The sequence below is a fragment of the Lithohypha guttulata genome (assembly GCF_036872675.1).
Source record: "Lithohypha guttulata strain CCFEE 5908 chromosome Unknown scaffold_2, whole genome shotgun sequence".
Lineage (NCBI taxonomy): Eukaryota > Fungi > Ascomycota > Eurotiomycetes > Chaetothyriales > Trichomeriaceae > Lithohypha > Lithohypha guttulata.
In genome coordinates this window covers 46468-61608 of record NW_027042751.1, presented here as the reverse complement: position 1 = coordinate 61608, position 15141 = coordinate 46468, and the positions used below count along the sequence as shown (strand labels likewise).

General features: G+C 49.1%; 6 protein-coding genes across 6 annotated transcripts; 4 read left to right on the top strand and 2 right to left on the bottom strand.

Annotated features, from left to right (window-relative positions):
* Nucleotides 1–341: 341 nt before the first annotated feature.
* LTR64_002155 (uncharacterized protein) lies at nucleotides 342–2103 on the top strand (the record flags this gene model as incomplete). The annotated part of the gene is made up of 5 exons (XM_064896528.1): nucleotides 342–830; nucleotides 878–1151; nucleotides 1195–1370; nucleotides 1417–1600; nucleotides 1649–2103. 5 exons carry the CDS (start codon nucleotides 342–344, stop codon nucleotides 2101–2103), a joined length of 1578 nt encoding a protein of 525 aa, XP_064755478.1.
* Nucleotides 2104–2710: 607 nt separating this feature from the next.
* Nucleotides 2711–4090, top strand: PUT1_1 (proline dehydrogenase; the record flags this gene model as incomplete). The annotated part of the gene is made up of 1 exon (XM_064896527.1): nucleotides 2711–4090. One exon carries the CDS (start codon nucleotides 2711–2713, stop codon nucleotides 4088–4090), a length of 1380 nt encoding a protein of 459 aa, XP_064755477.1.
* A 537-nt stretch (nucleotides 4091–4627) lies between these two features.
* On the top strand, nucleotides 4628–5650 carry LTR64_002153 (uncharacterized protein; the record flags this gene model as incomplete). The annotated part of the gene is made up of 1 exon (XM_064896526.1): nucleotides 4628–5650. The coding sequence occupies one exon, from the start codon at nucleotides 4628–4630 to the stop codon at nucleotides 5648–5650; it is 1023 nt and encodes a 340-aa protein (XP_064755476.1).
* Nucleotides 5651–5980: 330 nt separating this feature from the next.
* LTR64_002152 (uncharacterized protein) lies at nucleotides 5981–7708 on the bottom strand (the record flags this gene model as incomplete). Its single annotated transcript, XM_064896525.1, has 1 exon — nucleotides 5981–7708. The coding sequence occupies one exon, from the start codon at nucleotides 7706–7708 to the stop codon at nucleotides 5981–5983; it is 1728 nt and encodes a 575-aa protein (XP_064755475.1).
* Nucleotides 7709–8019: 311 nt separating this feature from the next.
* LTR64_002151 (uncharacterized protein) lies at nucleotides 8020–8873 on the top strand (the record flags this gene model as incomplete). The annotated part of the gene is made up of 2 exons (XM_064896524.1): nucleotides 8020–8056; nucleotides 8101–8873. 2 exons carry the CDS (start codon nucleotides 8020–8022, stop codon nucleotides 8871–8873), a joined length of 810 nt encoding a protein of 269 aa, XP_064755474.1.
* Nucleotides 8874–11867: 2994 nt separating this feature from the next.
* Nucleotides 11868–14924, bottom strand: LTR64_002150 (uncharacterized protein; the record flags this gene model as incomplete). The annotated part of the gene is made up of 4 exons (XM_064896523.1): nucleotides 11868–12055; nucleotides 12102–12240; nucleotides 12284–12664; nucleotides 13359–14924. 4 exons carry the CDS (start codon nucleotides 14922–14924, stop codon nucleotides 11868–11870), a joined length of 2274 nt encoding a protein of 757 aa, XP_064755473.1.
* Nucleotides 14925–15141: the final 217 nt, after the last annotated feature.

Here is a 15141-nt window from a genome sequence, read left to right as displayed (position 1 = left end):
GGTCATGGTCATGTCTTGTCGCAAGACGCTGCTAGTGGTGTCGGTTCTGTCAATCAGGCAGTTGTCGAAGCCCACACACAAAATGATGACTCCGAACAAGATGACAATGATGGAGCACCTCATGTCTCCTTCGCAGACAGAGCATCCACTTCTGAGTCTGGACGTGCGACACCTTCAGCACAGCTAGTCAACCTTTTCTCGAACCATGCTCCACGTTACGAGGCTGACAGTGCTGGTCGACATTGTAGGCATCATGAAGCTTGTCTTGGTCTTTGAGCTTATCAGTGATAGGGTACCTTGGCACCTCCTCGAATTGGGCGTTCAATCGACGTGTATTAGGTATGGCCCATGTCCGACTCACAGGTCAACCTGCACCACCATTGAGCACTCTCTTCGATGGTACGATGTACAATCTTGGTTGGGATGGACAACGCGATGCCTCTGTGGCTGACAATATCTTGCTGCCTTCGATTGACTACGCCATCTATCTTATCAACGCTGTGAAGTTCCACTGTGGTCAGATGTTCCATCTCTTCGATGATGTCTCATTTATGCGACAGTTTCACAATTTCTACGCGGCCACTGATGATGACTCAGCAAGGGGTCTTTGGTATGTTCACTTCTTGATCCTGCTGGCATTTGGTAAGGTGTTCGTTGCGCGAAAGAACGAAGGCCGAAGACCACTGGGCGCAGACTTCTTTGTGCAGGCCATGAAATTAATGCCTGATATCACCTTTCTTCATACACAGCCTGTCCACGCCATAGAAGTACTTTGTTGCAAAGCACTCTATCTTCACTGCTTGGACTTCAGGACCTCAGCATATACAGTGGTATGTGCGATTATGTCCTCAATATCCATATGCTTACATCCTTCCAGATTGGTGAAGCACTACGACTAGCACTCGGGGAAGGTATGCACACCAATATGCAAGTTGAGGGCCTGGATGAACAACATGTCCAACGATGTCGCAATGTCTGGTGGACGGTCTACATCTTAGACAGGCAGATGTCGTCCTTGATGGGAGTACCACTCGCTGTGAAGGATGACGATATAACTGCATCTTTACCGACCTTCCATGGTTCCTTACAGAAGACCCTGGCTCTCGAGCTCAACGTGAAACTGTCGGGTATCATCTCACGAATACTCAACAGTAAGTTTCCAGTGAAAGAGTTCTATACATACTGATGTCATAGGTGTGTATGGTCAAGAAGGACGTTTGAACAGGAAATTCATATCAAGCACGAAAAATGCACTCAAAGCTATTGCTGGTATCACTGATCAGTTGAAAAAGTCCTTTGAGTTTCCGCCTAGTGGATCAGCTGCAGGCATATCTCGGCTGGCAGCGCATCTACATCTTCTACACCATCAGGTAGGCTACATGTTTTCTGCGTCTTTCGTACTAATATGAAGTATAGTGCGTTGTCCTAGCAACAAGGCCACTCCTATTCAGCTTACTCAAGAAACGACTGGATCATTTGGAAGAAGAACAGGCGATTCCTACTACTACCGGCAGTGCTAAAGCTTTACTTCAAATGTGCATTGAATCATCCCAACACATACTAGCCGTGCTAGAACGACTCAAAGAACAGAATCTTCTTGGTACGTTTCTTGCAATGTTCGATTGCGTCAGCTAATTGTTGTGCATAGAAAGCTTTTTGCCATTCGACCTAGAAGGAGCTTTCGTAGCTGGTATGGTGCTCTTAATAGCGCCGCTGGTCGACTCAGAGCTACTCACAACACAATTTCCATGGCTAGACATGGCGTACGCAACTCTTGACGAGCTAGGAGCACAAGGTCTTCTCAATGCACGTGCTCGCAAAGGAGAACTACAACAACTTCAGAAGGTATTCGAACAAATGCCACAGCCATCGCAAAACGACTTTGTGGATGAGGAACAAGCAGTCTTCATGCAACAGCAAGCGATGCATCTGAACATGGATTCAGAGAACCCAAATTTCGGTTACGAGTTCATCGAGGATGCAATATGGCGTACCACATTCACTGCCGATCAGCTCATAAACGTTGCGAACACTCTCGATTTAGATGGTATCGACTGGATGACGACAGGCTCAAATCCAGGTATTCAGGAAGATGAAGTATGACAACAAGTCGGGAGTGAAACCGATCGAGCCTGTGGAGGGAAGTAAAGGTCTGTCATTGAGCCACTGGGATAGACGATTGACGATTCGACAGTATGCTTCTATAAAATAGCCGGTTTTACCTCTGTGACCTGGCTTGACAGGGTAAGGTTTCTCGATAGTTAAGAGTCTACCTCTTCCAGAACTTCTAGAACATACACCTACATATCAGAGCCGCATTGACGCAACGAGATCTAGATCTTTCGTAATGTAGACGAAGTTTCGAATGGTACGCAGAATTCCGTTCTGATATTGTCAACGGCTTCAACAACCGATTGCGTTACGCTCTCGGCTTCCTGAAAGATGGTTGGTCGACTGCCTCAAATTTCTCCAATTGGTTATCATCCCGCTATCTTGTCTCTCCGACACGCTTTCGGGCATAAAATCCATTGCATTGGCAAGTGGCCATGGAAACACTACCCCTCATCCTTCACACCAGATCAAACGTTATGTGATCCTATCTCTACAGGTCAGGCGGACGTGCTCCATTCGGGAAAGATACCGAAGACTATGATCATGAAATACTAGAACATCTGATAGACCTGCAACTGGGCAAGTCATCCAGAGAACTATGGCGAAGAGAATCACCAAATCAATCTTCAAGACAAGCTCTCTCTCATGCCAAAACAAGCCCTCGACATGTTCGATCCTCAGGAGGCAGTCGACATACACACCGGCTCCTTCCCATGCAGTTTCCATCAAGCCTACTGAACTGTCTTGTTCACCCTTAGCGAGACTTCCAACATCAAGCATCTTACGAAGTCTGTTTCTGAGCATCTTCTTCACGAACGCAGCCCTGTTCAGGCCAGGACTAGCAATTTTCGGCAAGATTGCAAATTCACGTTCCGCATGGCTGAACCCAGATAACAATCCTCTGATACGACCAATAACTCGCAAGCTGATATATGACCAGTTCTGTGCTGGCAAGAATCGTGACGAGATATCCAACACATCTTCGATGATCAGGGATCAAGGATTCACGGGAATTGCTCTGACATATGGCAGAGAAGTGCAGCTGGACAAGCACAACAAGACACATGGATGTCAGAAGTCACAGGAAGTCGAGATTGAGGAATGGAAGAATGGCAATCTTGAGACGATAGACATGATCGGAAGAGGTGACTGGTTGGCTTTGAAATTCACAGGTGCTGGTGTGTGTATCACTGAGGCATTACGGGAAGGAAAACCAGTTCCAGCACAATTCATGCAGGCAATGGATGAGATATGCAAGGGTATCGCTGCAAAGAATTGCAGAATCTGGGTCGATGCTGAGCAGCAGGCTCTGCAGAAAAGCATTGACTCATGGACATTTGATCTAATGAGGAGGTACAATATAGGGGGACAGCTCTTGATATACAGCACAGTGCAGGCATATCTCAAGTCATCAAGGGACAAAGTTCAGCGACAATTGGAACTTGCTGCGAAAGAAGGTTGGAGATCCGGAATCAAGCTTGTTCGTGGTGCATACATTGCCAACGATCAAAGAAGTTTGATCCATGACACGAAAGCGGACACTGATGCATCCTACAACGGTATTGTCGACGATCTGCTTCGAGGGAGGAACTTCCCAATTTTTGCATCACAACCAGATCTGAAATTCGACCTTCTCTTGGCTGGACACAATTCAAAAACTATCAGAACAGCTGCAAAGTTGGCAAATGAGCTTGCCAGTGCAGGGCAACTGAAAGTCATTCCAGAGTTCGCTCAACTGCAAGGGATGGCTGACGATATTGGTTGTGAGCTAGTTCAGATGGGAGATGATATGGTCAAGGAGAATCCCAACACGTTATTTGTGCCGAGAGTGTACAAGTGTTTGACGTGGGGATCAATTCAAGAATGCATGCAGTATCTGCTACGGCGACTGGTCGAGAATCGTGGTGCTGCGGATAGGATGAAGGAAGGAGCTGTTCAGCTACGACAGGAGTTGAGGAGGAGATTAGTAGGGTTCTGATTCTAATTCTTTGCTTAGAGACGAAACTATGATTGCAAACACAAACCCTCCCTGAGAACGTTTCCGTGCCCCTCTAATGATGCTGTCATCAAAGGTTACTCGACACATCGTGCGAGTTGTGTCGGTTTTCTGCCGATATCAAACGTTGCGGGGGCCACGGTCTTGGCACGGCATGCCTGAGCCACGATAAGGAGTAGAGATAGTCAGTGTCTCGAAGTTTATAATGTTTTCACCCCATGTACAAGTGCCGCAACGATCTACTTGGCTGGGAATGATATGATCCGACGCTTGTCTGACTCGAGATTCTCCTCGAGCTTAGAATGGAGAAGCACAGACTATGCGTGTACAAGCATCGGCATGCTCGGTCCAGCCTGCCCACAAAGACGATTTTACCGATACCACTCGGCACACGAGCCGATCACCTTCCTAGGCTGTCAACGTACCAACAAGCGTACAATCGATGACCACTGATGCTGTGTATATGTTGAGCACGCGGCATTTTCACAATGGACAGCTACTCAGCAGAAAGACCCAGCCATGGCGACCACTCCTGTATCCATCTCTCGTCCAGCAACCGCTCCTGTCAGACAAACAGCCGCACATCCATACCCAGTGCCTAAGCCTGGTGTCTACGTTCCAGCAATCACTTTCTTCGACAGCAAAGACAGAATATGTCCAGCTGAACAGAAACGCTACTATGAATACCTCTCAAAGACCGGTCTGAATGGACTTGTCATCCTAGGCACGAACGCTGAGACGTTTCTCCTTACTCGCGATGAGCGTAAACAGCTTCTTCAACTCGCACGCTCGACGGTTGGACCAGGATATCCCATCATCGCTGGTGTGGGAGGTCACTCAACTGCTCAGGTGCTAGAGTACATCAACGACGCATACGAGGCTGGTGCAGATTATGCACTCGTCCTGCCATGTGCATACTTTGGCAAGCAAACCACGCCAGAAGTGGTCAAGGTGTTCTTCTCACAGGTCGCGGACGAATCGCCCATACCTGTCATTGTCTACAATTTCCCTGCTGTCTGCAATGGCTTGGATCTTGACTCTGAGATCATCACGGAAATCGCACAGCATCCGAAAGTTGTCGGTGTGAAGTTGACTTGTGGCTCCGTAGCCAAGATAGCCAGATTAGCGGCTACCTTTGACGTTGAGAGATTCGCTGTCTTTGGAGGACAGTCTGATTTCCTCGTCGGAGGTCTTGCTGTCGGAAGTGCTGGATGCATCGCTGCTTTTGGCAATATCTTCCCACACCTGGTGGTGAAAATATACAATCTCTATGCTCGAGGTGATGTAGAGGAGGCGAAGAGACTACAAAAGATTGCTGCGTTGGCTGAGAGTCCCACCAAGGCGGGAATCGCAAATACGAAGTATGCTGCGGCAGAGTTCACGGCTTCGAAGGCTGGGATTAAGAATGCTGTTGAGTTGCTCAAGCCGAGAAGGCCGTATTTCGAGCCGAATGAGGCGGCGAAGAAGAAGATTAGGGAGACGATGGTACTTGCGAATGAGATTGAGGTTAGCTTGGCGAATGTAAGACAAAGTCGTTTGTGAGACTAGATAGAGTACAGATAGACGCCAATGATACATCTTACAATCAAATCTGGTCGATTTTCGGACTGCATGCTGTTGCTTTAGGACGTCTGCAAGTGCTCTTCTATCAGCTTGAGCTATTCTGCATATTGGTGTCGTGTTCATCGCCTTGACGAGGCTGAAAGCAGCAGCAGAACTCTCTGTGTGCTTGTCATAATGGCTAAAAAGGTGCAAAGGAAAACGGGTTGTCATAATAGCTTCATGATTATTGCAAGACCCGGTTATTCTAGCTGCAACGCCGTGAAAACCCTGCCCATGCAAAATACACTCTATACCAATCCTATGCACAGCTCACAGATTGCTGGGGTACAAAACGCTATCCAGTCTATTGAACTCCTCCTTGAGCGTCCTTGGAGAAGTGAAACGCCTCAATGAGTCAGCACTGCCAGCCTTGTCGTTTGTGCCACTGCCTCGAGCGCCACCAAAAGACTGCTGACCAATGACTGCACCTGTTGTCTTGCAGTTGGTGTAGAAATTGCCTGCAGCGTATCGGAGTTGGTTCTCGGCCTTCCGAATAGCTTGAGGGTCGTTGGCGAAGATTGAGCCAGTCAATGCGAAGCCACCACCTTGAGCATCAATCTTGGCGAGCAATGATTCGAACTCGGCATCCTCGTAGACATAGATGATCAAGACAGGACCGAAGAGTTCTTGGTCGAACAGATGATGGTCCAGAGTGTTGGAGACGTAGGCTGTTGGCTCGATGTAGTAACCTTTGCTGTCATCGTAGTTTCCTCCTGCAATTCTCTCGAGTCGAGAGTCTTCATTTGCAGTCTTGATGATCTTGGTAACACGGTCGAAAGCTGGACGATTGATGACAGGCCCAAGGAAGTTCTTGAAGTCTTCGGGGTCCCCCATCTTCGTCTCTGACATGTGTTGCTTGAGCTCGGTAAGGAATGCATCAGCCTGACTCTTTGCGAGATAGACACGAGAGCATGCTGAGCACTTTTGCCCGGAATACTCGAAAGAAGCTCTCATTGTGTGCTTGACGGCATTGCTGACGTCTGCCGATGAGTGAATGAGGTGGAAGTTTTTGCCGGATGTTTCAGCGACCATTCGGGGGAAGTCGCCATATTTCTTGCTGGCAACTCCTTCTGCAGCTTTGTGGTAGAGATGGCGGAAGACATCGGATGAACCCGTGAAGTTGAGAGCGGCAAATCTGGGGTGATCGAAGACAGTTTGTGTAATCATCTCAGCATCTCCATTAACTATTTGTATGACGTTTGGTGGAAGACCAGCTTCGAGGAGAATCTTGTAGACTAGATGACTGGCATAAACTGAGGATGGCGATGGTTTCCATACAACAGTGTTACCCATGAGTGCTGGACCTGAGATAAGATTGCCACCAATAGCGGTGAAGTTAAAAGGTGAGATGGCGTAGACAAAACCTTCTAGAGGCCTCCAGTCTGTTCGACCTGCATGACCAGGTGCGTTGATTGTTGGCTGTCTATCGTAGATATCCTGAGCGAATGAGACATTGAAGCGGTAGAAGTCGGCGAGTTCGGCAGCGGCATCGATTTCAGCTTGCCAAGCATTCTTGCCTTGGCCTAGCATGGTGGCAGCCATAATCTCGAAGCGGTATTTTGAGGAGACCAGTTCTGCAGCTCGCAGAAAAATGGCTGCTCGGTCGAAGAATGGCATGTCAGCCCATTCTTGCTTTGCCTTGAGAGCGGCTTCTATCACAGCAGAGACATCCTCTTTGGTTGCGGCAGTATATTTTGCCAAGACATTTGCATGTTCGGCGGGCATATGCTGTGACAGCTGGTCAGAGCCTGACGAGGCAACCTCTTTGCCGTTCCGTATAGATGGTACTGAGACTGGTAATTGTGATCTTAGCTTTTTTAGAGCCTCTTCTAGACCTTTTCGTTCTGGTGAGGATTGTGCATAATGTAAGTTGGCTTCGTTGAATGGCTTAGGTAATCTCTGATTGCCAGCAGTTGCCAGTGATCTTCTGAATGACCTTGCGACTTTGCATGTGCAATCTTGGCGAAGCAGCCTGCTGGTGAGCATTGTTCGTTGCATATTTGTGTTAGTGGTGAGCTCTCAATACGATACCTCAGTCCTTCCTCTATGTATGTCTGAGAAAAGTTTGCATTTGATCATATCGGCTCAGTGACACGATCACGACTGAGATATGCGAGTGCCCCTCGGCCCGCAAGCAGGATGTGGGAGGGCTTGGTGATGCGGAGATAGACGTTGTCGGGCTTGCAAACAATCTGTGGGGTACGTCTTCGGAGCAGGAGCCGTAGCGTAGGCCAAGCCGTATGAGGAAGGCATTGCCCCAAGTAAACAGCAAATCGTACAATTGCATAGTGCTTCACAGGTCGTTGACCATGGCATTTACACCTTCAGTTGGAGTGATTGGCTGTGGTAAGCAGATGCACATTGTTCGTTACAAAGTCTGACCTTTCCAGGAAGCCTTGGCACAGCAATTTTGCAAGGTTTGCTCAGTGCGAAGGAACCAAAAGTGAGGCCATCCAAGATTCTAGCATCAGTCACTTCTGAGGCTTCTGCGGCCAAGTTGCGAGAGGCACTACCTAGTGTTGAGGTGCACAAAGGTGAAAATGAAGTTGTTGCGGCATGTGACATTGTTATATTGGCATGTCCACCGAACCTGATGTCGGATGTGCTTGGTGGTTTAGACAAGGTGTTGCAAGGGAAACTGCTAATCAGTGTGCTCGCTGGGGTGAGCACTGAAAGCATCAAGAAGGTCGCTGGCGGAGCGTGGGTGGTCCGGTCCCTGCCCAACCTGGCTGCAGCCCAGCAAGCATCTGCAACAGCCGTTGAGGACTTTGATCAGGACATGCCTGCGGAGAAAGTCGATCTGGCCACAGCTGTGATTGAGCAGTTTGGTGGGGTTGTGCTTCTTCCAGCTTCAATCATGGATGCCAGTACAGTTGTTTGTGGATCAACACCTGCGTTCATTGCTCTTTTCCTCGATGGACTCATTGATGGTGCGGTTGCTGCTGGTGTGCCTCGCAACAAGGCCAATGCTATGATTGCGCAGGTCATGGGAAGTACGACCGCGTTGCTTGGTGAGCAGAAAGCGTCGGAGCTGCGGGAGTCGGTTTGTGCGATGCCGGGGTGTACTATTCAGGGAAGTATCGCGCTCGAGGAGGGTGGCGTGAGAGGAACAGCAGCAAAGACGATGAAGATGGCTATCGAGGCGGCGAAGAAGTTGGGATAGGTTTGTCTTGCTGGATGTGCACTCGTATCTGAGTATTAGGTAATTTTGTTGTTCCAGCTCTTCTATATTCAGATCTTTGCTAATTGTCTACACCCGATACGTCTCTTTCATCCAATCCAGCATTCATAACGCATTGATTTCGATGACAAGTGCTCCTCTTCACGGTGTTCCCACATCGGTTTGGTTCATGGGGGTCATTGACTCACGACGGTACGATTTCCGAGGTGCTGATTGCGTTGCTCGACAATGTCACGGCTAGGAACAGACTGTCGTGGCACTTGTGAAGTCACACTTTCTTCGGAGCATGATCGAGTGCTCCGAAGATGGTGTAGCTGTTCATATCGCTCGTGATGGGAGTATATGCTGAGTTTCAGGCTGGAGACGAGCAAAGAAGCGGGTTAGGCCTATTGAAAGCCCTTGGCGTTGCATCTCTGACTCTTTCCTGTCGTCCAAGATATCTGAGTACGAAGCTGACATTCAGTGTAGTCTTCTGTTACTCGGTTTGTGGGCGCTGAAGCACCTGCTCGCAATCTTGCATCCACGACGAAGAGGCATCTCGATTTGCGACTTTCTTTCACTTCGCATAGCTTGACGATATGCTGTCGAGCTGCAACAGGTGCATGCTAGTGCGACTGTTGGCTTGATGGTTACAATCGTGGCAGCGTGTGAATGCCGGGATTGAAGCTGGACGTGTCTGCGGGCTTAGTGCAGAGTTGTGAGTTGGCGGCTGGGAGAGGCTGCCGTGTTTATTCTGTTAGATCCCAGGAAGCTCGGCAACTTTTCGAGCAAAGAAGCAATCTCCGAATAAATTCGTTGTTTTTATCACGATCGATATTGTCCTCGTCCTTTGTTGAGCTATTCGTCGTCCTGATCTCTTTCCTCACAACGTTAAAGACACCCTGCTGAGTCTTTCTCGTCGAGTGGCTTCGCCCTGATGCCTGACACGAGGGACGACACCTCTCCAGTGTCAGGACCAGAAGCAATTCGAGGACAGAAAGAACCACGTTCGCGGAATATGGCTCAATCCCAATAAGAAGGCACAACCTTCGAGAGACAGTTACGCATGTGCTCGTGTACTCCTTGCACTCTGACTGACCACCATGTACTCACGGTAGGACGATCAGCTCGAGGAAGAAGCCTTCACACCTACAAACAACTCAAGCATGCCTTGAAGCAGCAATGCAAGCCTTGCCATCATGTTCATACTACTCGAGTCAAAGCCTATTCTGCTTGTTGCCAGCCGTTGTCCTAACAATTCTAGGTTTCACGATGCTGTTCAAGGCTCTGACAGAGAACCGCCCACGAAGAAACCTGTCGCCAGATCAAAACAACAACCGAGCGATACTCGACACACAGCAAACCCTCTCCACCACGGCTCTGTTCCTCTATCTGTTTTCGGTGCTCAACACCGAATCTTTCGTGCTGACCTGTAAGGCGCTCTTCAACCATCCACAACCATAGCCGAAGCGCTAGACCACGAGCGAGCCTTTTGCAAAAGTCTCCGGCCATCGACAAGAAGTTTCTGCTCCCGAGATGCGGTCGGAGACTAAGCAACAATGTGAATTCCACCACACCAAAAGGAAGAAGCGGAGCATGGTGCCAGCTTCATATCGAACCCCAGGCATCGGTCGTTGAGAATGAAACCTGGTGCTCCCATCCGTTGACACAATTCCATCCCCACATTTCACTCAGAATGACTCACATGCTCATCCCTGTCAGGCCTACAATGCCCGAAGTCAATGACAGCCACGAGGAACACCGTTTCTCTTAGAGACACACGTTTCAGCATACCATTAGCACTGAAATCTTTGCTTCATCATTGTTTTCGACCGCGACATAGCTAATCTCATTACCTTGTCCCTGCTTCGCCCTCAGACTTCCACTTTCACTCATGCCTGAGCATGTATCTTCTATTGCTCGGATTCTCATATATACCATGTCAATCATATACTGTTTATTGGTACTGTAGATGTCTGCACAAACGAAACCTATGCTGCTGCCGGAACCAAGCTTCATGCAGCCAAAACCGAAATTATGCGAAATATCGAATGTGTCGCAACTTGTATGTATTGCGAGCATTTAGCGTGCATCATGAGGAGCAGAATCGCGCTTTCCTAGCTGTCAGTAGCCAAAGAAGCAAGCGTCGTGTGCGCACCGGCACTGTGCCATGCTTACAGCCGATCCGGAGCCAGCCAATTTCCGGTAAAATCCGCCAATCAAGGCTCTTCGTCTTTCGTGCCTTAGCGGCGAATCAAGGTTCGGGCTTGAAGTGGATGGCCAGACATCAATACCTTAATGCTGACAGACAGCAATCCCAGCTTCCTGCAAACCGGTATCGCGTCCGCATCAACGAGCGCTTCACGCACACATGCTACATCTCAAGTTATAAACTACAACGCGTCGATGTGCTTGAACTGGAAGGAAGTGATAATACTAGAACATTCAGTCAAACAAAGCATGAACGACATGGCAATCTGCGCGAGACCTCGGAAAGACTCCAGCGATGCACACAACAATATTTTGGTTGAGGAGCGATGTGCTGGGCGAGGACTCAGATGCTTCGTCGAGTCAAGAATGCTCAAGTAGTCGCTCCCTCGCTGGCACGCTGAACCAAAGCTCAAAGAAGTCAGAGGATACGGCATTGGAGGCTCTGGTTACGCGTAAGGAGCTCGTGGGATCGTCTTAAGAACGATGTTCGCGGGGCAGAACTAAAACTGACTTTGGGCATGCGAAACTTTGTCATTCAACGAGAGAATCGCAAGACCGATTTATTCAGGGAAGTATCAGAAATGTCTGCGGAGTGGTCTTGTGGCGCTGCTCTCCGTTCTCTCTTCATGCCAGACGTTCCAGCCAAGGGCTTCAATCAGGAGTGTATCTGCTTAGCTGTACGGACTAACCGACGTTGTATCATCCGGAGATTGCACGTCTGAGATAGCAACAGTATCTAGAGCTGGTGAGATGCCTTCTCTATTTCCCACTCTCTTTGTGCCAGCATTAGCACACCCAACCACCATCAACGTTGTACACAGCTCCTGTCACAAATGACGCTTCCTCACTGAGCAGAAAAGCAATGACCCTCGCAATCTCGATTGGTTCAGCTCTCCTCTTCTGCACAGTCACTTGCAAACCACGCTTCACATCTTCGGGGTCTTCACCCCGTGACATTGGAGTGTTGACAGATCCTGAGCCTTCGTCAGCCAATTTTCGAGAATCACGATCGAGACTTACCAGGAGCAACACAATTTATCCTGATATGACTATTCTCCTTCGCAGCAGTCCTCGTCAATCCTATTACTGCCGCTTTACTCGCGCAGTAGGCTGCATTTCCAGGAGCGCCGAATTGGCCAAACGTGCTAGCAGCGGACACCTGCCAAACGTCAGCTCTGTATCTCGTGAGCTGATGTACTTACGATACTGCCGCCAGCTGTCATGGCCCTCACTTGAGCTCGCAAGCAAGCGAAAACTCCTCGAGCGTTGACGTCAAAGGTAAAGGCCCAAGCTTCGTCCGTCATATCGGCGATTGGAGTTGCTGGAGTAATTACACCAGCCATGTTCACTGCACCATCGAGCTTGCCTAGCCGTTCTACTGTTGTTTTGATCCAGTGGTCAACATCAGCACTCTTTCGTACGTCGACGACGGTGAAAATATGATTGTCACTGTTAGGTAATGACTTGGCAGCTGCTTCAACTGCTGATGCGTTGAGGTCTGCGAGAGACATGATAGCGCCTCGTGATGCGAGCAGCATTGCTGTCTCCAAGCCCATGCCAGATGCAGCGCCGGTGACGGCGATCTAATGTGTCTTGTCAATTTTCGTCAGCAGTCGAGGAGCGCGTGCATACCACTTTGCGATCGAAGGAAGCCATGACCACGAACTTGCTTCGCGACCAGTTTCGATATTCGAGCAGATGGATGCCAACAACTTGCTGACTTACAACTGTCGTTCAGCTAACATCATGGCAACACTTTACGAAACTACTCTCTTTGGTGGAAGATCAAGACTTGTAACCAGGAACATGAGTCTCGATCGGATTAAGTGCATGCGAACTTGACCGATTACGTTAATTCGAGACTGTGGTGTCAGCACTTTGACGTTCATCAATCTGCGAGTTTGCTTCGTCGATCAGGAAGGTTTCCCCGTCCACGTGAGCCGTATCTGATTCTAGGTTGTTCGCTTTGCAGTCGGAGTTGGTGAAAACAGCAAATTCTTGGAAAGAGCATGGAGTTCCTTCCAGATGTGGATGGAAGACCATGATCGTTGTTACCGCTTCACCTACACATTGCTCCTCTGAGGAACTGGCTTGCTACGTTGCTCAGAACACCCGTATCCTCTTTGCTAGGCGCACCAGGAAAATACTATAATTGCTTCGCTCGTTCGTGTCAGGTAACTAGCTAAACATGATACCCTCCCATCCATTCGCTCTACACTCCTCACATCTCCTCCGATACTCAACAGCATTACCAGCGTACCTCGCTACATTCCGTACCGTCTTGCCCGCCACATTCTTATTCACACCTGTCATCCAGCTATCCACCTCATTCGACAGTGCACCCTTACTACACTCAACAACATGCTCCGTCCACTGATCCGCAGCCTTCTCACTTGGCTCGACGTAGGTGAAATCATTGTCCTTGCAATATTGCAGCATTTCGCAAATGACCTCGACAGCGTGTTCGATACTTCGTGTTGCATTGCCAAAGGGCTGGTGGGGGCCCAGAACCATGAATGTGTTTGGCATGGAAGGGACAAGGATGCCGAGGAAGGTGCGTGGATTGAAATCTACCCAGACTGCGTTTGTGTTGGTCTGGCTGTTTCCCAGAAGTGGACAGGCGGATTTTGCTTGCCAGTCGATTGCTGCGAAGGCGCCAGTGATTGCATCGAAACCAGTAGCGTACACGAGGACATCAAGATCGTGAACTGTGCCTTCGGTAAGACTGATGCCATGAGGTGTGATCTGTGCGATTGGTGTTTCCTGCAGATCAACGAGGCAGACATTGCCTCGATTGAAAGCCTCAAAATATCCACTTTCAAGAGGTACTCGTCTGGTGCCGAAGCCGTGGTTCTTGGGTATCAACTTGTTGGCGACTTGAGGATCCTTGACCCTACTTCTGATCTTCTCCGCCATGAAGTCTGAATACAGCTTGTTTGCTGCACGATCAGTGTACGTATCAGAGAAGACACCCAGCCACTTTCCAAATCCAGGTTGCGAATACATTCTTTCCCACAACTCGAGTCGCTCCTCGTCGGTGACCTGCGATGATTTGCGAGGATCTGCCTGGTGAAGGAAGCACATTGGAGTCTGATTGCATCTTTGAAATGTCGTGACGTAGTTCTGTCTGTGCTGTACCATTTCGTCTTCTGAGATCGTCCAGTTGCGTAACGGTGCAGACCAGTTTGCTGTCCTCTGAAATACAGTGAGTGATTTGATGCTTGGCTCTTTTGCAACCTCGGTGATGGTTTGAATGCCTGTTGCACCTGTGCCAATGACGCCGATCCGCTTGCCTGCTAGGTCGCGAGACATGTCGAAGTCTGCTGGCCATCTTGAGGTATGGAAGGCCTGCCCAGCAAAAGTCTCGATCCCAGGAATATCTGGAAGTGTTGGCGATGATAGGAAGCCTAGACAGCTTACGAAGAATTTGGTTTCGTATTCAGCACCTGCTTCATCTGTAAAGAGCCAAGTTCGTGTTGCGTCCTGCCATCTTGCAGACTTTATGCGAGTATTGAACTGGATGTGATCGTAAAGTTGATGTTTCTCGCAAACCCTCTCAATGTATCGTAGTGTCTCCGGCTGTGGTGAGAATGCTTCTTTCCAATGCCATTCCTCTAGCAATTCCTTATCCCAGGAAAAGCAATAGGATATCGATTCTGAATCGAATCTTGCGCCTGGATATCTGTTCCAGAACCAAGTGCCGCCAACGCCTGTGCCTGCCTCAAGAATGCTGACTCGCCAGGTGGAAAATCGTTGTCGAATGTGATGTAAAGCGCAGATGCCTGAGAGGCCAGCGCCGATGATGAGGACGTCGTACTTGGTCAGTACTGGCATTGATCCCATGATGGAAAGGGTTACGGCTGTGAAGATGTGCTCTATTCTCTGCAGGTGTCGGACGCAAGCATATCAATGGCTTTGTAGTCACATCAGAGGATGTCCGGGGTGTGTTTGCGATTCTTGCGATCGGTGAATTGATGCTTGGGATGAGATAAGCAGAGTTGTGGTCTTCGATCAACGACGGCAGGTCGAGGAATTACTTGCCTAGGGTGGAAGCTTGGAG